The sequence below is a fragment of the Castor canadensis genome, chromosome 17 (assembly GCF_047511655.1).
Source record: "Castor canadensis chromosome 17, mCasCan1.hap1v2, whole genome shotgun sequence".
NCBI lineage: Eukaryota > Metazoa > Chordata > Mammalia > Rodentia > Castoridae > Castor > Castor canadensis.
In genome coordinates, this window is record NC_133402.1 from 61,912,405 (window position 1) to 61,940,152 (window position 27,748).

General features: G+C 50.2%; 1 protein-coding gene across 1 annotated transcript; it reads left to right on the forward strand.

Annotated features, from left to right (window-relative positions):
* The first annotated feature begins 211 nt into the window (after nt 1-211).
* Nucleotides 212-27,748, forward strand: Grk7 (G protein-coupled receptor kinase 7). Its single transcript, XM_020184601.2, is given in 5 exon segments — nt 212-2,095; nt 3,752-4,189; nt 19,618-19,892; nt 21,664-21,742; nt 21,744-27,748. Coding segments are annotated over 5 exon segments (1,620 nt in total). The 5' UTR covers nt 212-1,513; the 3' UTR covers nt 21,990-27,748.

Consider the following 27,748-nt stretch of genomic DNA (forward strand, 5'->3'; position numbering starts at 1 on the left):
GCTGACAGGCGACGAGGTGGTCATGGCGATGTTTTGATAGTGTGCTAGAGAGGTTGTTTGTTTGGAAAAAGACTGACTCATCCCCCCCCCCCCCCGCCTCCTCTCTCTCTCTCTCTCTCTCTCTCTCTCTCTCTCTCTCTCAATACTGAATGACTGTGTTTTAAGCTGCCTGAGCCTTGCTTTGTGAAGCACAAGCTTGCGGAGTCCTCCCCTGGAGGACACGAGATGTTATTTTTGGAGCGCAGGCTCTTAGCCTGATCTCTGTCTAAATCAATCGCTCTTCCTGGGGAGCTCGCAGTCTGTGACAGCGCGGGTCTGAGTGGCCTCCACCAAGGGAAGCTTCCTTGCTTCCAGAGACCGAGATGGGGATGGGTCCCCTGCCCCCAAAGACTCCTGGACGTCCAGAGTCCACTTGTTAGATGCGACCTGGAACAGTCAGGGCCACATGCTATGGAGGGTGTGCTTTCTGTCTTTGAGGTCATGGGATTCTAGCGTCCTTCTGAGGCCACGCTCCCAGCAGACTCCTCTCATGGCCTTTTCTGCCTCATGGTATTTTGGGGTCAAGATGACCTTGTCCCTTTTTTAGTCCAAAGTACATAATGTCACCAGCTTCTCAAAGCTAAAGAAGCCATAGCTCAGGATGAGTCTGGTGTGGCCGGGGTGGGGGGCATGATGTACCCCAAAGGCCAGGGGGCACAGTGTGCCCCAAAGGCCAGGGGGAACAGTGTACCCCAAAGGCCAGGGGGAACAGTGTGCCCCAAAGGCCAGGGGGAACAGTGTACCCCAAAGGCCAGGGGGCACAGTGTGCCCCAAAGGCCAGGGGGAACAGTGTGCCCCAAAGGCCAGGGGGCACAGTGTACCTCAAAGGCCAGGGGGCACAGTGTACCCCAAAGGCCAGGGGGAACAGTGTACCTCAAAGGCCAGGGGGAACAGTGTACCTCAAAGGCCAGGGGGGCACAGTGTACCCCAGGGGCCAGGACTTTGAGACTCAGGATTCAAATTTCAGGGCACCCCTTCGTGTCCCCTGCTCTGGGCACCAGAAAGAGAGTTGTCTGTCCAGCGTGATCCCAGGAGTTTACTTCCCGAGCCTGGAAGGAGACAGGTGACATTAGAAATAGTTTTCAATACTGTTAACGTCAGCAGTGGACAAGACACCAGTTTCTTCTTTGTCCCTTCCTTTGATAGCTGGTAGGTGACTATTTAGGGCCCAGGGTGTGTGGAGAAAGAAAGACCCCAGGAAGAATGGGGCCAGTGGAGGCGGGAGGAGGCAGGTGGGCCTGGCAGGGATGGCAGGCGGCTTTGACCTTGTGGATGGGAGCATGACCTTTCAAGTGCCAGTCCCTGATGGCCATACATAGCCAGCCAAAGCTTCTTATGGGGAACCTCTTTCTGTGCCCTCCACAGTCCCTCGCAGACCAGTACCCTGGCTGCAAATCCCCGGGAAGCAACGTGACCAGCTGGCTACCAGGCCCCTCCATCCCTGCACAGCTCTTGACTTCCCCTGGGCCCAGCCATGGTGGACATGGGAGCTCTGGATAACCTGATTGCCAACATGACCTACCTGCAGGCCCGGGATGGTGACAGCCGGGAGCTGCGCAGGCAACACCAGAGCCTGGTACTGCCTGGGCCACAGGACTGTGCAGAGCTGCACAGAGAGCTGACACCAGACTTCCACAGCCTGTGCCAGCAGCAGCCCATTGGCCGCCGCCTCTTCAGGGACTTCCTGGCCACTGTTCCCAGCTACCAAGTGGCCGCGGACTTCCTGGAAGAGGTGTGCAGCTGGGAGTTGGCCGATCCGGGGTCAGGCCATGGCCTCGCCCTGCAGGCACTGCTGGCTCCCGTGTCCTCACACCCCTTCCCCAGCCCTGCTCTGGCCACCAGGTGCCAAGCAGCCACCACCGAGGAAGAGCTAGCAGCCTTAGTGGTGCTGGCCAAGGCAGAGGCCACAGCCTTCTTGCAGGATCAGCCCTTACGGGACTTCCTGGCCAGCCCCTTCTATGACAAGTCTCTGCAGGGGAAGCTCTTGGAGAGGCAGCCGGTGTGCGACAAGGACTTCACTGAGTTCCGCCTGCTAGGGAGAGGTGGTTTTGGGGAGGTAGGTGTCTCTGAGTCCCATGCTACAGAGTGAAGTGTGGGGCACAAAAGGGATTCTTTTGCTTTTTATCTCTTCTCTTTTGGCAGTACAGGGATTTGAACTCAGGATTTCACACTTCCTAGGCAGGTGCTCTGCCCACTTGAGCCATGCCCCAGTCCTTTTTGCTTTAGTCTTTTGGCCCAGGCTGTCCTTCTCTACATAGCTGTGATGACAGGCATGCACCACTGTGCGCAGCTAGTGGCTGAGATGGGGTCTCAATGACGTTTTGCCCAGGGTGAGCTCTAACTGCAGTCCTCCTGATGTTCACCTCTCAAGTGGCTAGGATTACAGGCATGAGTCACCGTGCCCAGCCCCCTTTAAAACTGGTTTCATTATTCTATTTTCATAGACAGGTTTACAGTACTTAGATCACATTCTCCCTAAAGGGTACAATTCTTTTTTTTTTTTTTTTCAGTATTGGTGTTTGAACTCAGGGCCTACACCTTGAGCCACTCCACGAGCCCTTTTTTTGTGATGGGTGTTTTCAAGACAGGGTCTCACAAACTATTTGTCTGGACTGGCTTTGAACCTCAATCTTCCTGATCTCTGCCTCCTGAATAGCTAGGATTACAGGCATGAGTCACCTGTGCCCAGCAAGTGTACAATTCTTTAGCATATTCAGTGTGTGTAACCTTCACCTCTCTCTGGTCCAAAGATTTTCATAGATCCTTTTTTTTTCTCTTCGAGGTATTTGGATTTGAACTCAGGGCTTCGTGCTTGCTAGGCAGATGCTAGCCACACATCCAGCCCTCCATCACAGGTATCCATCAGCAGTGGCTCCCCACTCCTGCTTCACCCCACACACACATACACCTCTGGCAATCACTAGTCTGCTTTCTGCCTTCAAAGATCTGTTATTCTGGGTTCTGTTAGTTTCACATCAGTGAAACTGTTAGTCAGTCAGCTGCTATGGTGGTGGGGAAGCAGACAGAGACAGAAGGAAGAATGCTGGGACAGGACATGACCTTCAAGGTCATGCCCCAGTGACCTCCCTCCAACCAGGCCCCACCTGCCACCAATGCCATCAAATTATGAGTCCAGAGTCCATCAAGGGACGGGTCCAACCTCTTCCCTGAAGCCCACCCGCTGGCCACCAAGCCTTTAACACATGGGCCTTCAGGGGACACTTCAGATCCCAAGCCCAGTATGGACGTCCTGTGGATGTGCCATGTGCCGTGTACCTGTCATCTGTTGTGCACACCTGAGCGGCTCCACCTTTTGGCTGTCGTGTAGTGCTGCTCTGACATTCAGGGACAGATATTTGCTCAAACACTCATTTTCATTTCTTCTGAGTCTAAGCCTAGGAGTGGAACTTTGGGGTCATGTGTGTGGGGATTTGGTGTAGCAAAGCAGGTGCTCTACCACTTGAGCCACACCTCCAGCCCATTTTGCTCTGGTCATTTTGGAGATGGGGTCTTGGGAACTATTTACCCAGTGTTGGCCTCGATCCTCGATCCTCCTGATTGCAGCCTCCCAAATAGCTAGGATTACAGGCATGCCACTGTCTTGAGAGCCCTTCCTTCTTACAACTTCCCTTTCCTCAAAGCCTGCCTCCTTCACTGACCTGCACACCCATCTGTCACCCTCTCTCCATTGACCTCTTTGTCCCTCCCTCAGGTGTGTGCCGTCCAGGTGAAAAACACGGGGAAGATGTACGCCTGTAAGAAGCTGGACAAGAAGCGTCTGAAGAAGAGGGGCGGGGAGAAGATGGCCCTGCTGGAAAAGGAGGTCTTGGAGCGGGTCAGCAGCCCCTTCATCGTCTCCCTGGCCTGTGCCTTCCAGACCAGGAGCCACTTCTGCCTGGTCATGAGCCTGATGGCCGGGGGTGACCTCAAGTTCCACATCTACTGTGTGGGAGAGCGGGGACTGTCCCCCAGCCGGGTGGTCTTCTACGCGGCGCAGATGGCCTGCGGCCTGCTGCACCTCCACAGTCTGGGTATCCTCTACCGGGACCTCAAGCCCAAGGATGTGCTCCTGGATGATGGGGGCAGCTGCAGGCTGTCCGACCTGGGGCTGGCAGTGCACATCCAGGATGACAAGCCCATCACCCAGAGGGTGAGTGCCACCAGTGTGGGAGAGGAGGGGCAGACAGAGCGGGGGCTGAAGCTTCTGGGTTCCCTTCTCCTAGAGCACTTGCTTTACACTGGGTGCTGGTAGCTCACGCCTGTAATCCCAGCGACTCAGGAGACAGAGATCAGGAGGCTCATGGTTCAAAGCCAGCTCTGGGAAAATAGTTAGCAAGACCCCATCTTGAAAAAAACCTTCACAAAAATAGAGCTGGTAGAGTGGTTCCAGGTGTAGGCCTGAGTTCAAACCCCAGTCCCGCACAAAAGCAGAGGATGGAATGTAAGGATTTGATCTGGGGGCGCTCTGCCCTCTTCTCATGGGGGTGAGCGTAAGAGAGCTGAGCCACCTTTGCAGGTGGGCTGGGGTGGAGCAGAGCGCTGTGTCTGTGCTCAGCCCCCAGCCTCTCAGCTGGGCTCCATCAAGACCCAGGAGTGAAGTTCTCTTGAAACGAGGCTGTCCTCCCTCAGTAGAGGGTTGTGGGACACAGACCACACGTGGAATATGACGCCTTCTGTCCCCATGAGGCCCCCCCACGGCTGGTAGTGGGGCTTTCGGGGGAGAAAAGGAGCAGATGGCTCTGGCCACGCTTGGGAAAGACTGAGGCAGATGAGCAAGGAGAGACAGAGGTGCTGAGGGCCTGGCTCAGGAGGCCGCAAACCTGGCTTCTGCTCCCAGTTTTGTCACAGTCACCCTATCTGCCATTTTACAAGCCTATGAGCATCTGTGAATTATTTGGAGGAAAAGAGTTATACACTCAAAAGGTTAAACATATGGTTTTAAACATATGGCGGGGGTGTGGCTCACTGGAAGAGCATTTGCCTAGCATGGGAAGGCCCTGGGTTCAATCCCCAGGACTGCCAAAAATAAATAAATGAATGTGTGAAATAAGTTCCTATGACTTATTGGACTACCAGCTGCAGTTCTTGTGAACAAAATTAAGTTACTTAAGAACATGAAGCTTGCCCAATGTGTGCAAGGCCTGGGTTCCATTCCCAGCACCACCAAGAGAGAGGGAGGGGAGGGAGGGAGGGGGAAGTTAGGAGGGAAGGAAGAGGGGAAAGGAGAAGGAAGGAAGGAGCCAGGGCACCAGTGGCTCACGCCTGTAATCCTACCTGTAATCCGAGCTACTAAGAGGACTAGATCCGGAGGACCTCAGTTTTAAGCCAGCCCAGGCAAATAGTTCCAGAAGATCTTATCTCAGGGAAAAAACCCTTTACAAGGCTGGTGGAGTGGTTCAATGTGTAGGCCCTGAGTTCAAACCCCAGTACTGCAAAAAAAAAAAAAGGGGGGGGGGAGGAAGGGAGAAAGAGAGGAAGGAAGGAAGAGAGAGGGAGGGAGGGAGGAAGAAAGAGAGAGAGGAAGGTGGAAGGGAGGAAGGAAGAAGGGGAAGGGAAGGAGAGAGAGAGGGAGGAAAGGAGTAAGAGAGGAAGAGAGGGAGGGAGGGGGAAAGCAAAGGAAGTGAAAATGAAAGTGGCAGTCTATAAAAGAAGCCTGGCAGGATCCAGGAGTCTGAGCAGGGTCCCCCACCCGATACCTCCCCCCCAGGAATCCTGACCCCAGCCCCACTCTCGTCTGTGTTGGCTGAAGCTCCACACACATCCTCCCACCTTTGTAGCCCCAAATACAGGTTGGTCACATGGCAACCACAACCAATTCCAGCAGTCTGAGCTAAGTCACAGCCTGTCCCCTCAGTCAGAGGGACCGTCTGTCTCCCTAAACACCATGGGCGAGAGCAGAGGGGATATGCCTTCATATGGAAAGCAGGGCACAAGAGACAAGGACGCCTCTCATAACCACTGTCACATCAGTAGTTGGACAAGGTCAGACATGTTGTGACCCTTCAACCAAGAAGACTAGGCCTAGGCCTTGACACAGTCTACGAGCTCCCTTTCCTGGGTAGGGAGACTGGGGATCAGATCAAGCTATGCACCCACAGCCAAGAGCGTGTGGCATGAACTCAGGGCAGTGGCACTGAGAAGCACTTTTAGAGTTTCTCCTTTCTTGTTGGGTTCACAATTTTTAGTGACATAAAAGCTCGCCATTCAGTAAAACAGTAAAAAGGCTCTCTCTGCCTTCTGCCATCTTAGAAACTCTGCACCAGGGGAGCCACGTGGAGGAAGACGCGATCTGATCGCCCAGGGTGCAGTGCAACAAAGAAAGATGAGCCAGGGGTCCAGGAGAGGCAGAGCCGGGGAGCAGAGATGAGGGATGCGGTGGGGGAGGGGAGGATAGTCGTTGCACTGCGTGCTGCGGACTAGAACTCTAGAATTTGTCTCGGTCGACCTAGAACCGCCATTGCCAGCTGACGGGTGACACCACCTTGATCATTCCGTGTAACACCTGTATAATAAATCTGCTGTCTTTTCTTTCTCTTTAGCAGTACCAGGATTTGAACTCAGGGCCTCTTGCACTTCCCTCCAGCCCTCATCTGCTGCCTTAACTGAAGAATAATTTTTAAAACATCTCAGACCCGTGCATGGGATGACATTAGCATATCGTCCCAGCCTGTGACACAGACGCTAAGGGGGAGCCTCACTGAATGCCTGAGCGCCCTGACCTAAGCCAGGGGATGGTGGTGACACGATGACTCATGTCACAGGCAGTGTCGTTAACCGTGATCGGGCCACTGTCTCCAATTCCTTGTTCATTAGCATGGCGCGCCGATGCAGATCACCTTTGCGAGACGCCAGTAACTATAACAGGATGCTGGCGGCAAGGGCTCACGCTGCAGCTTTTCACTTCCGAGCCATGACCTTCAGGTTTTAAACACTGTGAGTCACTAAACTTGCTCTTCTGTCAGGGGTGGGTGTGACACGAGAACAGTGACTCAAAAGCCAGACGCAGGTTTAGCTGCTTTGTCCTGCCGTGAAGCCTCGAGCCACCTCCTTGCATTTAGAGGGACGGGGGAGGCAGAGCTCGGGCGTCCTAGCTACTTTGAAGCCTCTGTTGTACCAAGTGAAATGCCAGAGACCTCTCAATGTGTCACACCAGGCACAGTGGCTCATGCCTGTAATCCCAGCTACTTGGGAGGCTGAGACTGGAAGGATCACAGTTTCAAGCCAGCCCAGGCAGGAAGGTCACAAGACTCCATCTCAGCAATAGCTGGACACAGTGGTGCACTCCTGTCGTCCCAGCAACAGCAGGACATACAGAATAGGTGGTCCAGGCTGACCAAGGCAAAAAGGGAGCCCCTACCTCCAAAATAACCAGCACGAGAGGGACGGAGGCGTGGCTTAGGTGGTAGAGCACCTGCGTAGCAGTGCAAAGCCCTCAGTTCAAACCCCAGCACACGACCACAGAGAAAAGAAACTCATCACATGACCGTGTTAGTCAGCTTCCAGGCGCTATGTCAAAATACCTGAGAGAATTGTGTTATAAGGAAGAAAGTCTTGCTCTGGTCACCGTTCCAGAGGCTTCAGTCTGAGGTCACTTGGCCCTCTTGCTTTGGGCCTGTGGTGGCACAGTACATCACAGCAGCAGGAACACACGGTGAGGGAAGACTGTCACCTCACAGTGACACAGAGAGGAGGAAGCAGGGGCCCATGGTCTTACTTCCCTCCACTAGACCCACCTCCTAAGGGTTCCCCACCTCCCAGTGACCCCATCAGCGGGGACCAAGCCTCCAGGTACTGCCCCTCGGGGACATTTAAGATCTAGCCCACGAAAACAACCCAACCCTAAATTCCTGAGAGCCACGTGGGAGAAGCTCTCTGATTAGTCCATGATCACATTTTGATCTCAACCAAAGTGATTCCCACTGAATTTAATTCCTACTAACATGATTTGTTTTGGCTTTGCATTTTTGCAGTGCTAGGAATTGAACCCAAGGCCTTGTGCATGCTATGTAAGCATTTTACCAGGTCCAATTCCAAGTAACTTTTGAACACTACAGATTTTCAAATCTATTCTCAAAATATTTACCACTATTGCCAGGTGTGGTTGTGTGCACCTGTAGTCCCGGCTACTCAGGAATCTGAGCCCAGGAGTTCAAAACCAGCCTGAACAACATAGCAAGGCTGTAAAAAAATAAAAACTAGAGAGAAAGAGAGAGAGAGAGAGAGAGAGGAGAGACAGAGAGAGGGAGGGAGAGAGAGAGGGAGGGATGAAGGAAGGAAGGGAAAGGGAAGCATTCAAAAATATTCACTATAGTCAAGCATGATGGCTCACGCCTATAATCCTAGCTACTCACAGAAGGCAGAGATTGGGTAGATAGTGGTTCAAAGCCAGCCCAGGCACAGTTAGCAAGACCCCCATCTCAACGGAAAAAGCTGGGCATGGTGGCACATTCCCGTCATCCCAGCTGTAGGGGAAGAGTAGATAAGAGAACCGTGGTCCAGGCTGGCCAGGCCTAAAAGTGAGACCCAGCTCAAAATAACCAAAGCAAAAGGGTGGGGGTGAGGCCCAAGTGGTGACTCAGGCCCTGAGTTTAATCCACATCCCTCCCAAGTCATCCCAAGGGCTGGAGAGGTAGCTCGGTGATAAAGTGCTTGCCTCACAGGTACCAGGCTCCAAATAAGTTTGCTTTCACTGGGCAGGGGATGCACTCCTGTAATCCCAGCACTTGAGAGGCCAAGGCAGGTGGTCCTGAGTTTGAGGCCAGCCTGAGCTAGCCACATAGTAAGAATCTGTCTGAAAGAACAAACAAAATTTGCTTTCATTGGAATTTTTTTGCCATTGCTGGTTTTAAACCCAGAGCCTCATGCCCTACCACCGAGCTATATCTCCAGCTCTCAGAATCTTTAGCATTCATTCAAAAGGCATTCATTCACTCATTCAGTTATTCACTCAACATACATGTATTGATTCCCACTTGCCAGACTGTACTAAACACAAGGGCTAGAACACTGAGCAAAAGACATCATTCCAGGCTGGCGGTGTGGCTCAAGTGGTAGAGCGCCTGCCTAGCCATTGTGAGGTCCTGGGTTCAAACTCCAGTACTGCCACACACAAAAAAAAAAAAAAAATCAAGGAAAAGATGCCATTCCCATCATCATGGAGCTTAGGGCCTTGTGGGGAAGATAAAACTTAGTAGTCACTCAATGCACATACAATTTCACTTACAATAAAGGCTGGAAAGATACAGCATGTAAGACTTTCTGAGCAGGACTTGATGTAATATGTAAAGACCAGAAAGTTAACCATGTAGAAAATGCTTGCTATTAGAAAAACAAATCGGATTATTATTATTATTATTATTATTATTATTATTATTATTATTGTAGCCCAGGCTGGCATCAGATTCTCCATTCTTCCGTCTCAGCCTCCCGAGTGCTGGGATTACAGGTGTGCACTACCACACCTGTCAACAAGATAAGATTTCACTTAGCAAAGTGGATGAGGTAGTGTTTCAGATTGGGTTCCCTGGGTTGAACTCGGAGGCAGATTTACACAGGAAGGTTTTGGGGGGGGGCTCCTGTGAGAGGCACCCAGGAGGAGGGCAGGATTGGGCAGAAGGAAAAGCTGACCCCAGAGAGGGGGCAAGTAAGCCTCAGCCAGTCCTGCAGGGAGCTCAAGTTGTGATGGCCCAAATTGAGGTGGGGGGTCCAGGATTTTGTGCCCCCAGAAGATACAATCAGTGACCTTGAGTTGCCAGAATGGAGCAGAGGTTTGGGTGGCAGTCCCCTGTGGCAGAGAGCAAAGAGCTATAAGTCATCACTGGCCCCAGCCAGGACTGGACACTTAATTTTCAGGACAAAAGAAAAGTATCAGGGAAAAGCTTTATCCTTCCTCTCTAATTTTCAGTCAGTCACGGTGGGGTCTGATTTGCTATCTAGTGTCCTATGCTCCAGGCTCGGGGGTACCCAGGGAGTGAGACCCTCACAGGCACCCAGACACCCACCCACCACTGGACCCGATCCTCCCTGCACACTAATCCAGGTCCCCACAAGGTGGCTAAAGTCACTGGGCTGGAGTGGAGGTGGAGGTGGAGGTGGGGAGCACACAGCCCGGAAGCCATCCCTGGGAGCCTGGGAGGGGCTGGGAGGTAGCACTGTGTGTGAGCTCAGGCGCCAAGCCCTGGGTCTTGCTCCATTGTCTTATTGGATTTCAGTTAAAAAAAAAACAAAACAAAACACAAATTCAGCTGGCAGAGTGACTCAAGGTGATAGAGCACCTGCCTAGCAAGTGTGAGGCCCTGAGTTCAAATCCTGGTACCACCAAAAAAAAAAATCATAAATTCAAAGATAAATCGCTAAGCCCCAGGATGGGTTTGGTTCTGAGCACAGTGCCCTGTTCGAGGGCTCTGGAATCAGCCATGGTCCCAGTCCCTGGGTGGGGAAGACCGTCTCAGGCAAGAGGAATAGCGAAGGTCAGGTGCCTGCTGCTTGGGGGAAATGGAAGGAAGTCAGGAACTGAAAGCCCATAGCAGGGAACAACGTGAGTCACGTGGAGCTGGAGAGGTGGCAGGGACCAGGCCTGGGATTTCAGACCTTGGTGAGGATGATGGGTTTTATCGCCTTTGAGAGGATTTAACCAAGGGGGCTTAGAACTCTGTTTCATAAAGATTACCTCAACTGAAGAGAGAAGAGCCAGAGACAGCTGGTGGATTGTGGTCACTCGTGGTCCAGGTGAGGGAGGGTGGTGGCTTGGGCTGAGAGGGGAAGTGGTGACAGCACGATGGGAGTGGTTTCAGAAGGGAAGGGGTGTCAGGGTGACTTGTTAGATATGGCTGTGATACAGGCAGACTTAGGCCCTAAGTACACAGCCGAGAGCCACTCAAACAAGTTCAGGGTGTCCGTGAAACCTCAGGAGAGGGAAGAGGCCAGCAATAAAGGGACAGACAATGCACTGTGGCCAGGGTGGTACAAGTGGGGCGCACTGGAGGGTCATCCAGCCCATCACTGGGATCGCCAGATCAGGAAGGGATGACAGGAAGAAATGACAACAGAAGCCACACAGGTTACAAGGGGGAAGGCCTTCAATGCACGGTGACTTGGCCAGACTTCCAGGAGGTACTGGGCTGTGTGTCTGGAGACAGTTGTCTGTCTAGCACAGCCCTGAGCACAAAGACCAGCAGCCCACGGCAACCACGGTGCCACAGCTGGACTACCCTGGCGTAGAAAAGGCCCTGAAGTAGAAGGTCAGGCTCAGTTACAGGACAGTGACTTTACAGCTGACTGGCACAGGGAGTCACAGGGTGAGAGGGTGACAAGGATACAGCCGGAGAGCGTGGCAGATGCCCGGCCCAAGGGGGCTGGAGGCATTAAAAGAGGGCATTTGAACCCAACCCTGCACCCTGTGGAACAAGCAACAAGCCCCAAACACAAACTCAGACTCAGTTTCTCCTGTGAATGCCCACAACACAAAGCACTTCTCCTCCTCCTTTTTTTTTTTTTTTTTTTTTGCAGTACTGGGCCTTGAACTCAGGGCCTTCACCTTGAGCCACTCCACCTGCCCTTTTCGGTGATGGGTTTTTTTGAGATAGGGTCTCGTGAACTATTTGTCCAGACTGCTTTGAACCCCCATCCTCCTGATCTCTGCCTCCTGAGTAGCTGGGATTACAGGCGTGAGCCACTGCTGCCTGGCCCTAGAGAATTCTTTATGGTCAGCAGCACTAGGGCTGTGTGTGTCTGTGTGTGTGTGTGTGTGAGAGAGAGAGAGAGAGAGAGAGAGACAGAGAGAGAATATGTGAGTGAGTGAGTGACTGAGTGAGAGAAAGAGAGAGAGAGAAAGATTCTGACTTCTTTTGGAGAAGCAGTTTTGAGTCAGTAACTGAAGATAAAAACCAAGACTGAGAAGTCTCAGAACCCTCCTGCAGGGACAACAGAAAGGTGGCGTTATAGAGGGGATGGAGGCCCAGGGGACTGGGTGGGCGAGCACACATCCAGGGAAGTTGTGGGGTAAGGAGAGGTCGAGTTGGGAGGTTGGCAGGGTGTGGAAGGAAGGGAAGGAAGGTCCAGACAGCAGAGGTAGCTGAATCATTTAACTTGATAAAGACACTCACTAGGAGCTCAGAGTGCCCACTTAGATCACAGGCAATACACGAAACGTGGTCCTCAGGGTGGAGAAAAACTGTGAGCGTGAAAACCCTGATTCTAGCTGAGCACAAGGCTCACACCTGTAATCCTAGCTACTTGGGAGGCACAGATCAAGAGGATATCAGTGCAAGGCCAGCCTGGGCAAAAAAGTTGGAGAGACCCCATCTCAACCAATAAAAAGGTGTGTGTGATGGTGGCCGCTTATCATCCCAGTGACACCTGTCATCTCACTTATGCAGTAAGCATAAATAGGATTGCAGTCCAGGCCGGCCTGGGCATAAACATGAGGCCCTACTCCAAAAATAAGTATAGCAAAAAGGGCAAGAGGGTGTGGCTCAGGTGTGTAGAGCACCTGCCTAGCAAGCACAAGGCCCTGAGTTCAAAACCCAGTGCAGCAAAACAATTAACTTAAATTGAAAAACCCTGGCTCTTCCACTTGCTATGGCCGCTGTGCTTCTGTGCACAAGCTGATCCCCCACAAAAGCCCCAGGCTACAGGGCATGGGGGTTGCTGACATCCAACCTGTGCTCCATCACCAAGCCATTCAGTGTGTGTTCTTGTCATTGGGACATATGTGCCACATAGGCTGGCCACGGCCCTGCAGTGGCCGTAGGCCACTTCTCTGAGACTGCCTATTTGGGCTTGTTAAGGGGGTCAAGCATCGAGGCAGGCTGGGAGTGTCGCTCAGTGGAGAGCACTCGCCTGGCCCGCCCACAGCCCTGGGCTCCCTTCCAGCAGAGGGTCAGCAACTGGCAAGCCCACAGAAGTGACTGTACAAGACACCCAGCACCAGGCCCACCGTCACAGTGCTCCCGTGGCCTGGCATCTGTGCCATGATTTCTGAGAGGCCCAGGTGCTACAGGTCCCCAAACCCATGGCTGGGTGGGCAGTGGGCCAGGGAACTGCTCCCCTCCAGGCTGAGCGGAGGCACCTGCTGTTATCTTGCTCCCCCCCAACCCCTGCCCAGGCCACGTGGTGTTTCATTTGTGATTTTGCTCAGAGATTTTAGAGGCACCGTGGAAAATGTGCGTCAGTCGGGTGCTGGATAGATTCTCAGAGCACGCAACCACTGAAGAGCACACTTGAAGCAAAGAGGCCTTGCTTTCAAGCTGACAGAGTCCTGTATTTATTTAGTTAGTTATTTTTATGTATTTATTTTTGTTTGTTTTGAGACAAGGTCTTTCTACATAGACCAGGCTGGGTTCCAACTCATGATCATCCTACCGAAGCCTCCTGAGTGCTGGGATTACAGATGTGCAGTACTACACCCGGCTTCAAGCTGATAGTCTTCTGGGTTTGGTTTTTTTTCTTTTTTTTTTCTTTTCTTTCTTCTTGTGTAGCTGCCTTGCCTGAGGCATGCAGAACTTAGGCATGGTGACAGGAGTGGCTAACGCCTACTGAGAGCCAGGTCTTGGGAAGACACCCAAACTCTCTTAGCACTCTAATGATGAGGTGAGCATTACTGAGGCTCAGAGATGTTGAGGAGCAGGCTGGAAGTGACCAGCTATTATTGGTAAAGCTGACATCTGAACTGACTCCAGTGCCTAGACCGGACCCCTGCAGGAAGCACTGTGGCAGGCGTCCCTTTCTGGTCACTCTGAGTGGTGTCCTCCCAGGGTGTCAGAAAGACAAGGAAGCCCCTCTGGTGGGGCACCTCCTCCATGTCCAAGAAGTGGCTGACAGAAAGACTGAGCCAGGCTGGGCCTTTGCCTGGGGCCAGAGCAGGCAGGCGGAGCCTAGAGCTAAGTCCCCTGGGGTCCCTGGGCTGCATTCCTGCGAGGTCTGCAAAGGCCACCGCTTAAAGGCGCAGAGGAGCAGCTGGGAAGGAGAACAAAGCGGCCAGGCCCCCCGGGAGGAAGGAAGGAGCGAGCCCCAGGAAGCAGCTGAGCGCGCTAAACTCAGCTTGTGTTTTCCCTCTGCTCAACAGTTCTCCTGCCACGGCAAACAAAGCGGGACGTTCTGATTCCCTCCTCTGTTTGGATTGCCTGTCCACTGCATTCGCGTTGTGATGAGCGGGGAAGAGGCACCTGCAGGCGGTGTTCTTGGCTCCCCCTTGCCAGGGCGCTGGACCCTGGCCACCAGCCCAATGGCAGAGAGCTTCCTTTTCTGTCCCTCTCCCCCCATCGGCGGGCCACACCATGGGGCCCCTCGAGGGCAGTTCTTTTAATGACGGATTTGGAAGTGGTCAGTTTTTCAGATCTGGTGAGAGTTGGAGGTTTACCCTTGACCTTGACTTTGAAGGAACTGCTTGCGCAAGATGTGTAAAGCTGTGAAGATGTGAACTGTACCCTCCCTGTCCCACTGAGAGGCCCTCCCCTGCTCTCTTCACTCCCAAGGTCACAGTCCAGTGTCGTCCAGAGCCATTCGGGGACTACACCGAGTGCAGTCTGCCTCAGGCTGCATGCTGTCACTTAGCTCTCAGCGGACCCTGGCTGAGAGTGGCAGCAGCTACAGGGTCAGGGGAAGAGCAATGGAGGGGCTGCCTGGACAGGCATCCCCAGGACAGTCCTTCCTCAGTGTGGATACCTGTAGGTGACAGGTGGCACCAATGGGACTAAGCAATCTGCTCCAGGTTACTGAATGAGGGGGATGTTGGTGGAGGGGCACAGCCCTCCCCAGGCCCTCTATCCTGGGAGGTGCCATGCTGAATGTGGTACAATGGCAGTGTGTGTGCCAAAGGTCTCACCTGAAAACCAACGGCAAAACAGAATGAAACCAAAAAGCATAAAGCCCGTGACCAACCCCCCTCTGAAAGATCCATCGCTGGTGACTCTCCGGTGATCCTTACAGCCAGAGGCAGGCTTCTGGTCACACGGAGGTTGGGATGTCACAGACATCCCTTCGCACGCGCAGGAGTTAAGGAGCTGCCCAGGGCCAGCCCCTGCCCCATGCTGCCTGGCGCTCCCTCCCACCTCGGGGGAGGCAGTTCACGGGCAGAGGACAATCAGCCCAAAGGGCAGGGCAGTTAATTTTTCCAGCTGGAGGCCGAGGTGGAATGCGCCTCTAATCCATTCTCCTCAGTGCCATACCTCCGCTCTTGGAGGAGGTGGCGCTGACATTTTCTGGCTTTAGGACCAAGAGGTGAATTGGGTTGTGGAAATCTTCTGGAATCTGTAAGGCTGGCCTGCTGTCTCACGCTCTGCCCACGACACCAAGGGACACAGTGCTGCACAGATGGCAGGCCACCTCTTTGGATAGTTCCCTGGGGAGAGAGAAGGGCTGTCCCAGAACTTGGCTCTGGGGATGGTCTCCTCGGCCCAGCCAGCCTGAGGAGCAGGGACCCTGGCAAAGCAGAGAGAATTCACTGAGGGGACAGGGCAAGAATGGACCAAACCAAGCACTCAGTCTCTAGCAGATGAGGAAAGGGAACGAGGGGACCTGAGATGGAGAAAGTAAATCCCGGCAGGCCTGCTGGAACTGGCTCTGGATTCGATCCCCATAACTACATATTTAAAAAAAAAAAAGGCAGGTGTCAGTGGCTCATGCCTGTAATCCTAGCTACTTGGGAGGCCGAGAGCAGGAGGATCACATGTCAAGGCTAGCCCCAGCAAATATTTTGTGAGACCCCCATCTCCAAAATAATTCCAGCAAAATGGTCAGAAGTGTGGCTGAAGTGGTAGAGAACCTGCTTGGCAAGCACAAAGCCCTGAGTTCAAACCCCAGTCCCACCAAAAAAAATAGTATAGACCTGTACACATAGGTCGGTATCCTTGGGAAAGAGTTAATTTTTCTTAGTTCAGTTTCCTAATCTGCAGAATTGGGAATAAAGTACTTATCTCACAGATTTTTTTTTTTTTTTTTTTTTTTTGGCAGCACTGGGTTTTGAACTTCAGGGCCTCACACTTGCTAGGCAAGTGCTCCATCACTTGAGCCCCTCCATCAGCCCTTTTTTTGTGATGGGTTTTTTGAGATAGGGTCTCACGAACTATTTGTCTGGACTGGCTTCAAACCTTGATCCTCCTGATCACAGCCTCCTGAGTAGCTAGGATTACAGGCGTGAGTCACAGTGCCCTGCTCGCAGGACTATTATGAAGATGAAATAGGGAATGCACATAAGAGAGCACCGAGCATGTACTTATCACTCAGCCATGCCGTCGGTCATCATTTCCATTTGTCCTGGCATGCCTCTCCAGCTTTTGCTCATAACAAGAGGTCTCTTGTCCACTTTGCCCCTATACCTTCTCCTCTGCCACTGGTATTTGTCTGCTCTGTTAGTTAGCTTTGGTGGCTTCACAAATACCTGAGAGACAGAATTTAAAAGGAGAAAGGATTTATTGTGGCTCATGGTTTCAGAGGTTTCAGTCCCTGGACGACTGGCTCCAGTACTTTGGGCCTGAGGTGAGGTGAGTATCATGGTGGAGGAAGCATGGAGTAGAGGAGGCTGCTCACCTCATGGAGGCCAGGAAGCAGAGAGAGAGAGAGGGTGAGGGAGAGAGAGAGAGAGGAAGGAAATGACAGGATCAAGTTGCCCCTCCCCTCCAGCCCTGTGACCGCCTCTCCCTGGACCGCTCCCTGTGGCAGCACTGCTGGGCCACACTGTGGGGTGACGACCCTGGACTAACAATTGAGTGGTTTCTCTGGAAAGATAGGGGTGCTCTTTGGGTAAACCCTTGACAGTGGACATGGGACATGGGGGGACTGGATGGCTGGAATCCCCCACCATGTTCTCTTGTGGGTCCTCCTTGGATCCCTTCCAGAAGGGTCCCTCATGCCAGCCATCCTGGCATCATAACCCCCCCACACTCCTTTTTTTTCCCTCTATGTCCTTTTATAAAAAACTTAACACACATTCAGCAAACTTGAAAGAACTCCATAGCAGGCCCTGTGAGATACTGCAGAGTTTATCGTTGACATTTTTAGTTGTTTGTTTTGCTGTACAGTGGATGGGGACAGGAAGGGGAAGACTGGGAACGACTTTGCTACCTTAGCACAGGAATTTATCACCCCCATCACTCCCTCCCCACACCCCTTGTGGCACTCACAGACCCTACATTTCAGAAATACGACTTCCTTCAAGTTCCCAAACACCCACATTTGTCCTGACTCCATCTCTTGCAAATGCTCCATCCCTGGGCAGCCTTTCAGGGATGACAGACGGATTCCTTTTCCTTTTTTTTTTTTTTTTTTTTTGGTGGTACTGGGGTTTGAACCCAGGGATCTACATTTGCTAGGCAGTCACTCTATCATTTGAGCCACTCTGCCAGCCCTGTTTTATGTTGAGTACTTTTGAGCTAGGGTCTGTGAACTATTTGCCTGGGCCGACCTCAAACTTCGATCCTCCTGATTTCTGTCTCCTGAGTAGCAAGGATTACAGGCGTGAGCTACCGGTGCCTGACCGGATACTTCTCCCTTGACTAGTTTCTATGGTGGCTATCCAGTGAAGTGTCCCCAACACACACAGACTCTCTCTCTATCTCTTTGTCTCTCTCTGCGTTCTACCATTTACTCTACTTTGGTCAATCAACTTTCCCCTGGCTGTGTCCACAGTCTCTAAGCTCTGCAGGCCTATGATTCCTGGAGCTCATTACAGACTCTAGCTACACAGGTGTTTGCTGGACAGTGACTGGGAAAGATCCTGTCACTGTCCCCAGTCACTGCCTTCTTGTATGACAAATGTCGTGCTGGAGATGCACCAACCCAAGCCCTGTGGGTTTGGATATGGACACTGTCCTGGGCCTCAGAGATGCCCACAGGACACTTTTGTCTGGACATACGCAAAACCCAACAAGACACCAGGACAGCAGATGTAAACAGGGACTGTCCCAGGTAAAGCAGAACAAGTCACCAAATTATACACCAGCTTCACTGAAAATGACAGGGTCACATCCACCCACACTTGGCCTGCTAGACCCAGTCACCTCCAGAACTGTCTCTCTTTTCTTTTCCTTTTTTTTAATTTGATTGTTTGTTTGTTTCTGGAGGTTGAACTCAGGGCCTCCCACCTGCTAAGCAGGTTCTTTACCCCTCGAGCCACTCTGATTCCAGAGTTTTCCTGCTCAGGCCAGTGACTCCGCACTAGTGCTTGGATCATTTCTGCTTTGTTGTTGTTGTTGTCCACGTAGAAATTATCCAGGAAGTGCCATATTCCTACAGCACTGCACACACTGTGCACACACAGCACGTCTGCTAAAGCAACTTGACAAAAAGAAAGAAAATCACTTAATGACGGTGAGCACAGTTTTCAAGCCTGTAATCCTAGCTACTCAGGAGGCAGAGATCAGGAAGATCAAAATTCAAAGCCAATCTAGGCAAATATTATGCAAGATCCTATCTTGAAAAACCCATCACAGAATAAAAAGATTGGGGGATTGACTTAAAGTGTAGGCCCTGAGTTCAAGCCCCAGTACCCCAAAAAACAAAACAAAACTAAACTAAAATACTTTTCAATCTTTTTTAATGTCCAGAAATGCATATATGCTTAGTTGTGATCAGTGCATTATGAACACAACGTCTAGACATTTCTTTCTATTTTCCTTTTTCTGTTTTCTGGGATTGTTTTTTTGAATGGGGTCTCCCTATGTAGCCCAGGCCGGCCTCAAACTCAACAGCCTCCTGTCTCAGCCTCCCTACCCCCAGGTAGCTAGAGCCACCACACCTGGCTTCTTTTTGCTCTGTCATTTTGTTGTGCTTACACAATTTTAATAGACTGGTGTATTGGCTTTATTGATGGGCCTTCGGTTGTTTCCAGCTTGTACCTTTGTGATAATGGAGCCGTGTCCATTCCTTTCTTTCTCTGAGTTATTTATTTGGGGTACACACTCCATGTACCCCAAATAACAAGTAACCAAGTTAAACAGCTTGGTTGGAGGTCAGGAATAATTTGCTCTCATCTTTGCAGGAGACATAGGTAGGGGATCATGGTCCAGATCAGCCTGGGCAAAAACTCAAGACCCTATCAGAAAAACAGCTAAGGCACAAAGGACTGGTGGAGTGGCTCAAGTGGTAGAGCACCTGCCTAGCAAGCTCCAGGCCTTGAGTACAAATCCCAGTACTGCCAAAAAAAAAAAACTAAACAAAGAAAAGAGGCAGAGGGAATCTTAGAGACAGCCTCTTGAACTTTTCATCTTAGAGCTGAGAGGACAGGGGTCCTCAGGGATGCAGCTGAGTGGTGGAGCCCTTGCCTACATGTGCTCACACCCTGGGTTTAATCCCCAGCACTGCACCAAGATGAGGTGATGACAAGAGATGCTAAGTGGTTTCCTCACCTCAGCAGCAGCCACACCTGTCCCCAGCCAGCAACTTGTTATGCCCCCGTGGCCACATGGCCTCCCTTTGGTTTCACCAAGGGATGAGGTCCCTGGGAAGCAGGGGACACAGGTCAGAGCCACTGCCCAGACAAAGTAGGGTATCCACAGCTCAGATGGCAGAGGACGGCTAGCAGGGTCAGCCTCGCTCACGCCAGTGTTCTGTTTTGTTTTGTCATTCGTTTGGGGGTGACAGGCTGGCACCAGCGGTTACATGGCTCCTGAAATCTTAATGGAAAAGGTGAGTTACTCCTACCCCGTGGACTGGTTTGCCATGGGCTGCAGCATTTACGAGATGGTGGCAGGCCGCACACCATTCCGAGATTACAAGGAGCAGGTCAGTAAGGAGGACCTGAGGCAGAGGACCCTGAAAGAGGAGGTCTCCTTCCAACACGGCGACTTCACCAATGACACGAAGGACATCTGCTGGCTCCTCTTGGCCGAGAAACCAGAGCAGCGCTTGGGAAGCAGGTGAGTGCCACCACCGCAGCTAGGACACGGGACTGGGGCAGTTTCCCTAATGTCATTTGCAGATCACATGCTTTCAGACACTAAAGCACTTGATGTGAAGATTTATATACTAATGTATCGTTATCTAATATACTGTATCATACAACACAGTGTGATTAATACACAATAATTAGCAACGCATCCTGTTACTACAAAAGGAAGTGCAGTGAAAACATCAAAGAAAAACCTCAGCAGCTGAGCGTGGTGGTGCACACCTGTAATCCCAACTATGCAAGAAGCATAACTAGGAGGATCACAGTCCAGACCGACCCAGGCATAAAGTGAGACCCTGTCTCTAAAAGAACCAAAGCAAAAAGAGACGGAGGTGTGGCTCAAGTGCCTGCCTAGCAAGCATGAGACACTGAGTTCAAACCCCAGTACCACAATTAAGAAAAAGGCCTGGGCATAGTGGCATACTTCTGTAATCCCAGCACACAGGACATTAAGGCAGGTGGACCACCACTTTTTGGCCAGCCTGGGCTACATAGCAAAACACTATCTCAAAATAAGAAGGAGGGAAATTTGGAAAAGTTAGTGTTGCAGGTTGGAGGAGCCCAAGCATGCTTTCAGCAGAGCTTAACGGGTCACTATGGTGGGTGCCAGAAGACCAAAATGTCAGCAAGAATGCCACAGTAAAAACACACTCACAAGGGGACTTTCAGATGGCAACAAGGACTGTCTGGGAATGGACCAGAGGTCATTGGGCGTGGAGTTTGTCTGCATTTTGTCTGTGCCTTGAGACTTTGTGGGAGGTTGAATTTTACAGGTGGTGGACTAGCTAAGCGGCAGAAGGAATTCAGTGCAGTCACTGTTACTATTGGCTGGTTTGAGTCAAGTATCCAGTGAAAACTGTGAGCAAAAAGCAGAGCAGAAAGGTTGAAAATCTTGCCCAGAAAAAAAGCACAAGTAAAGTTGGAGCCAAGGAAAAAGTAACTGCTGAAGAGATTAGGGCCATTAAAAAGAAGCCAAGAGCCAGGCACAGTGGCTCATACCTGTAATCCTAGCTGTTTGGGAGGCTGAGATTGGGAGGATCAAAGTTGGAGGCCAGCCCAGGCAAATAGTTCACAAGACCTGATCACCAAAATAACCATAGCAAAATGGGTTGGACGTGTGGCTCAAGTGGTAATTTGTCCTCTTTGCAAGTGTGAAGCCCTGAATTCAAACTCCAGTCCCACCAAAAAAAAAGAGAAAAAGCCAAGTGCCTGCATGAGGACAACAGGAAAGACACCTTGAAGGCCTCTCAGGAGCCGCTGGACCCCACATGGCAGGCCTCAGGGTGTGGAGGTTTTAACTCCCTTGGAGGACTTGGCTTTAAGAACAGAGCTCGGGGCGCCCCACTCATACCAGGGACCTAGGGAAGTGCCACCTGTATTCAGCCACCAAGGCTCTCAGAGGTGGCTGTGACCAGGCTCCCAGGGCACCAGGGTTGACAGCAGACCCTGACACCATCTGTGTGGGGCCGCAAACAGTGAAACCATCATCTGTGTCGAGTGGAATTTGGGGTGATTTTAAAACTTACTATTCATTTTGGTTTTGAGACAGGATCTTGCTCTGTAGCCCAGGCGGGCCTCTGAGTGCTGGGATTACAGGTGTGCACCACCACACCCGTTTCAGAGCTATTTTTTATGTCTTTGTAGTGGAAATGAAATGCTATCATCAGAAAGGCACCACACTCTTCGTGTTGCTTGAACATTTCCTGGCTTGGCTGGTTAATCACCTCCTTTCTTCACAGAGAAAAGTCTGACAACCCCAGGAAACACCCTTTCTTCAAAAGCATCAACTTTCCCCACCTGGAAGCCGGCTTGGTGGAACCCCCCATTTGTGCCGGACCCTTCGGTGGTCTACACCAAGGACATCAATGAAATCGAAGATTTCTCTGAGGTTCGGGGCGTGGAATTCGATGACAATGACAAGAGGTTCTTCCAAAGATTTGCGACGGGGGCTGTCCCCATCGCGTGGCAGGAGGAAATCATAGAAACGGGGCTCTTCGAGGAACTGAGTGACCCCAACAGGCCGGCAGGTTGTTCATCCAGGTCGGGCCTGTGCTTGTTATTGTAGGTTGTTCTACCAGGCGGGCAGCCCACTGTCCCCAACACAAGGAAAGCTCTTCGGTGAGGCCGATCCATGGGGGGGACAGTTCAAAGGACAGCAAAATCATGATGAAGGTGTACTTTCTTCTCTTCCTCCTCCTCCTCCTGCTCCTCTGCCTCTGTTGTTTGGTTTTTGTTGTTCTTTTGTTTTGTTTGAGACAAGGTCATACCATGTAGCCCAGTTTGGTCTGGAACTTGTAATCCTCCTGCCTCAGCCACCCGAATGCTGGGATTACAGGTGTGTACCACCACACCAGGCCTTTTTTTCTCCCACATAAAACCAGTAAAGGCTGGCCACTGGTGGCTCATGCCTGTAATCCTAGCTACTCAGGAGGCAGAAATCAGGAGGATCACAGTTCTAAACCAGCCCCAGGGAAATAGTTTATGAGACCCTTTCTGGAAAATACCCAATGCAAAAAAGGGCTTGTGGAGTGGCTCAAGTGGTAGAGCGCCTGCCTAGCAAGTGTGAAGCCCTGAGTCCAAACCCCAATCCTGCAACAAAAGTCAGTAAAGTTTCAGTTTGCACTAAGAGCTGGGAAAAGGGACACTTGGATTCATTTTGGTAAATTAAAAGTGTAAGTGTCTCATCTGTGGATTACGCAAAATCAATGTTCTCAGAAAATGAGCATTTGCAGCTCTTAGTAAATAATCATTTCGTTTTTCTGGTGTATATTCTTTCTCCACTTCAGCTTTCAGTATTTCTTCTGCCTCTGTACTGATAAAGGGATTTTGAAGTTGGAAATAAGGGTTCCTGATGTGCAACTCCTAAAAAGTAGCTGATGGTAACACTTTGGCAATATTTCAGATTACAAAATAATTTTCAGTTTCACTGATAGTTTCTTTTTCATTTTTTTGAAATAATTCACTATCATAATGTTGAAACACTTTTTATTTTTTGTGGGACTGGAGTTTGAACTCAGGGCTTTGAACTTGCAAAGCAGGCATTCTAACATTTCAGCCATGCCGCTAGTCCATTTTGCTCTGGTTATTTTGGAGATAGGGGTCTCGTGAACTATTTGCCCAGGTTGGCTCAAACCTCAATCCTCCTGCTCTCTGCCTCTCGAGAAGCTGGGATTACAGGTGTGAGTCACTGCTCCTGACATAATATTGAAGCATTGAATTATAAATTCCCGTGAGGTCTAAGAATTAAAGTAGTCTGTAAATGAAGTTGCATCTCATAAGGAATAGGCTATAAATTATTTATACGTGCAATTGCATCTGCCATTGATTTCCAAGCTTGGCTGAAATCTGAACTCACCATATGGTGACAGCATTAACTATGTGTGGACCAAGTAAGGAGCAAGCCCTGGGGTGGCGTCCTGGCTCAAGGCACACGTCACCCGCTCTCACACACTTCTCCATCCTCACCTGGTCCCTGTGCTCCAAAAGCCTTACCTGAGTCACCGAGGCATGGCTCGGGTGTGACCAGCAGATTCTTCATCCTAAAGCAAGAACGTAGATTAAAATTTAGTAAATTTTCTAGCAATCTATGGAACAACAACAAAAAAATGGATTAACAGTTACAGAAATGCCAGTATGTACAGCAGTCCCTCGGTGGTGATCTCAGGCTTTACAAACAGTGCACGTTTACAGACACTGTCTTGTCTGTCCATCGTGTCTTCAGAAAGCTGGATGCTTGGAGGTAAGTAACACAAACAGTAATTAAGACAAAGAGCCCAGCATTGAACGATACGATGGAACCCTGTGCACAATATACACTAATTAAAAAGTAACCCGATTTAAAAATGGACAGGACTGGAGTGGGGCTTAAGTGGCCTTGAGTTCCATCCCCAGTGCCACAAAATTAATTAATTGATTAGTTAAAATTAAAAATAATAAAATTGCAGCCGGGCACTGGTGGCTCATGCCTGTAATCCCAGCTAGTCAGGAAGCAGCGATCAGGAGGATCATGGTTTGAAACCAGCCCAGGCAAATAGTTCATGAGACCCTATCTCAAAAAAAAAACCTTCACACAAAAGGGCTGGTGGAGTGGCTCAAGTGCAAGACCCTGAATTCAAACCCAGTACCAATAAATTAAAAATGGACAAAGTGGCTAAGAGTTTAGCTCAGTGGTAGGGCACTTGCCTAACATTTGAGGTCATAGGTTCAACCCCCGATGCCACACACAGACACACACACACTCACACACACACACAAAGGATAAACAAATGAGTGAGACATAAGACAATATAAAAAGATTGGCTTTTTTGTGAGGGGTGTTTTTTTTACAGTTGGTGGGAATGGGACCCAGGGCCTTCCACGTGCTAGGAAAGCCCCCGCCACTGAGTCCCCACCCTGTCCCTTACACAAGAGAATAATAAAATAAATAAAACAGCACCTGTCACACTGGTTCCTTAACAGGAATGTTTACTGCCACAGAGAAATGAGACACCCATCTAGGGAGGGTGTAGATCCTGGCTGGCATCATTGTTTACATTTTAAATGAGAAACTGAGGCTCAGGGAAGCAGGTGACTTGTCCAAGTCACACAGCCTTTCAGAATTGCAAAGACTGGAATGATGTATGAGAAGCCATAGTGCCCGGCTCATCTATGGGAAGGCCATCATCAATTCAGATGTGGTCACTAAGTCACATTGGTGTCAGAGGACACAAGAAAGGACGGAAACAGGCACTTTCATGAAAAGCTCCAGAGAAAGGAAGAAAAGGGAGACTGTGTGTCCCTGGGAGTGGGCTGCAAGAAGTTTCATACACAAGGAATGACCAACCTAATTAGAATAAGAGGGAGCCTGGACGCCATGGTCACATGCCAGGTGGGACCCACATAGGCCGCAGAGTGCAGGAAGCCACCAGGCACAGGGAGGGACAGGCTGGAAGAGAGAACAAATGCAGAGGAAGGTGAGGCTGGGGCCGGGAGTCAGTGGGACTTGAAAAACGGACACTTGCTTGTTTTTCCCAAGTGAAAAGGACCTTCTGTTTGTCTGGATCCGTTCAGTGAGCCCCAGACTTGGACAAAGAAACCCGGGAGGAGTCATTTTTGTCCTTCCAGTTTGGGGGATTGTCTCGAATGTTTGTTTCTTAAAGGAGAAGGCGGGTTTGGTTGCTTAGTTTCGCCAGTGTCGCTGGGGTGAAACCCGGGACCTCAGTCACTTAGCCACATCCCCGTCCTTGAGACCAGAGGGTTGATGACAACTTGAAGGGACCCAGGATGGTCCTGGGGAGCAGGAGACATGGGCGATGTTTGCATGGGAAACACCTAACCCACAAAGGTCATGTAATTATTTTCCAGTTTTTATGTTTTTTTCTCCATGTGAACCCAGAGCCTCAGCTTGCTAGGTACTCTAGCACTTGAGCCTCGCTTCCAGTCCCTTTGTGCTTTGGTTATTTTTCACATAGGGTCTTGCACTTGTGCCTAGAGCCAATCTAAGACCTGGATCCTCCTACCTATGCCTCCTGTGTACCTGGGATTACAGGGGTCAGCCACCGTGCCTGGCCTTTCAATCTTTTTTAACAATACTGGAGTTTGAACTCAGGGCTTTGCACTTGCAAGGCAGGTGCTCTACCCCTTGAGCCACACCTTCAGTCCTCAATTTTTAATTGTATATGTAATTTTTTTGTTTTGTTTTTGTTATTTTGCTTTTTGAGACAGGGTCTCACTATGTAGCCCACAATGGCCTCGAACTCCTGGTCTTCCTGCTTCAGCCTCTAAGAGCTGAGGTTACACTCATGCACACAATATATGTGTGTAAATTTTAAGGCATTTCTCATTTAGGGGACCAAGCATAAAGGTGAAATATTCAATAATTTAAACCTTGCTTCTAAAAAAATAAATAAATAAATAAATAAATAAAATAAACCTTGCTTCTAAGGAATTGCTAGAGGCCTAAAATCACGAGTCTAACAGATGAACTTTTCTTTGTGCAGTGGTGAGGACCAAATCCATGGCCTTATGCATGCTAGAAAAGTGTTCTACCACTGAGCTACGCCCCAGCCAACTTTGAAAGATCATTGAACTTGAATAATAAGACTCAACTCGTATAAATTTTTGGACAGCAAAATGTGATGAAAACTAATTAGGGAAAACAAATAACCCTTGCTTCTTAAATGGTTGTTTTTGGCAGTTGTGAACCTTAAGTGGGAGGAGGGGGAATGACACAAGGAAAATAGACAAGCACAAGAAATATTTTTTGCCCGGAAGACTTTCTATATTAGCCATTTTGATTATCAGAAAATGAAAAGTTGCTGGATTTCCTTGGCTCATCTAGGGGAAAAAACATTGCTGTTTTTTAGACTTAGAGATTCTTTCAATAAATATTGGTGCCAGTTATCTCTCAGGCTCCATTTTGGGTTGAGAAGATAGCCTGGGTTTTGTCTCTTGGGAATTATTAGATGAGAAAACTTTTTTGTGTGTGTGTGAAAGTGGGATTTGAACTCAGGGCTTCACACTTGCAAAGTAGCTGCTCTACCCCTTGAGCTAAACCTCTAGTCTGTTTTGTGAAAAGCAGCTTCTTTTCTTTTTTTTGTGGTACTGGTTTGAACTCAGCGCCTACACCTCGAGCCTCTCCACCAGCCCTTTTTCGTGATCTGTTTTTTTTGAGCTAAATCTCATGAACTATTTGCCTGGGGCTGGCTTCAAACTGCGATCCTCCTGATCTCTGCCTCCTGAGTAGCCAGGATTACAGGCGTGAGCCACTGCCTCCTGGTGTGAGAAACAATTTCATTCCTCTGTGTGTCAGGAAATCTTTCTCTTTCTCTCTCTGGATGGATGTGGATTTTTTTTTTTTTTACTTTCCTCTTTTCGATCAAATTTCTACATGGAGTGTGTCTTTTTAAATCAGGGAAAATATGTATCATTAAAGCCTGCTAAGACCCATGGTGAGTGGTCGGCAGGTGACTCTGGCCACAACCAGCCCTCACCCCCGGTCTCCCTTTCCCCCAGAGGGCAGCAGCCTGGGTCCTGGGATAAGGCCAAGACTCGGGGTTCAAGCCAGCGTCTCCAGGGACAGAGCCAGCAGTGGGTGATGAAGCCTGGGCCACATCAGTCACCGCTCACTCCAGACCATGAACTGTGTGGTCAGGGTTGAAGGGTTTTTTTCACCACAACTCAGAGAAGTAACAGAAGACAGTGCAGCTAGCTTTTCACCGTTGAAAATGTCTTCTCGTGTAAATAGTTAAAATGCAGTGGCTGGTGTTTGACAGGAGCAGACACTGGAGACTCTTATGGCTAGCCTCATTTTTATGTGTGTGACACTTTCCCGACTCATGAAATCTCAAAATCTGGGACTTCTTAGCCTGGACGCTCCTTGAACAACTGTAGGAAACATTTGTACTTCAATAGACTTTTTCTATAAAAAATCAGACAGTAACCGTGTTAGATCTTACTGGTAGCAATCACCTACCTCTGCCTTTGTAGTGTGAGATCCACCGTTGAGAATGCGTGTGTGGTTATGTTCCAGTAAAACTTTATTTACAAAAACAGGTGGTACATCTGGATTTGTTCCATAAGCAGTAATTTACTCATCCCAGTCATAAAGTAACCCTTTATTTTTATTTTCATTTTTGGGTGGAACTGGGATTTGAACTCAGGGTCCCACACTTGCAAAGCACCCACTCTACCCCTTGAGCCGCAGCTCCAGTCCATTTTGCTCAGGTTATTTTGGAGATGGGGGTCTTGTGAACTATTTGCCTGGGCTGGCCTCAAACTAAGATCCTTCCACTCTCAACCTCCCAAGTAGCTGGGATTGCAGGTGTGAGCCACTGCACCTTGCAC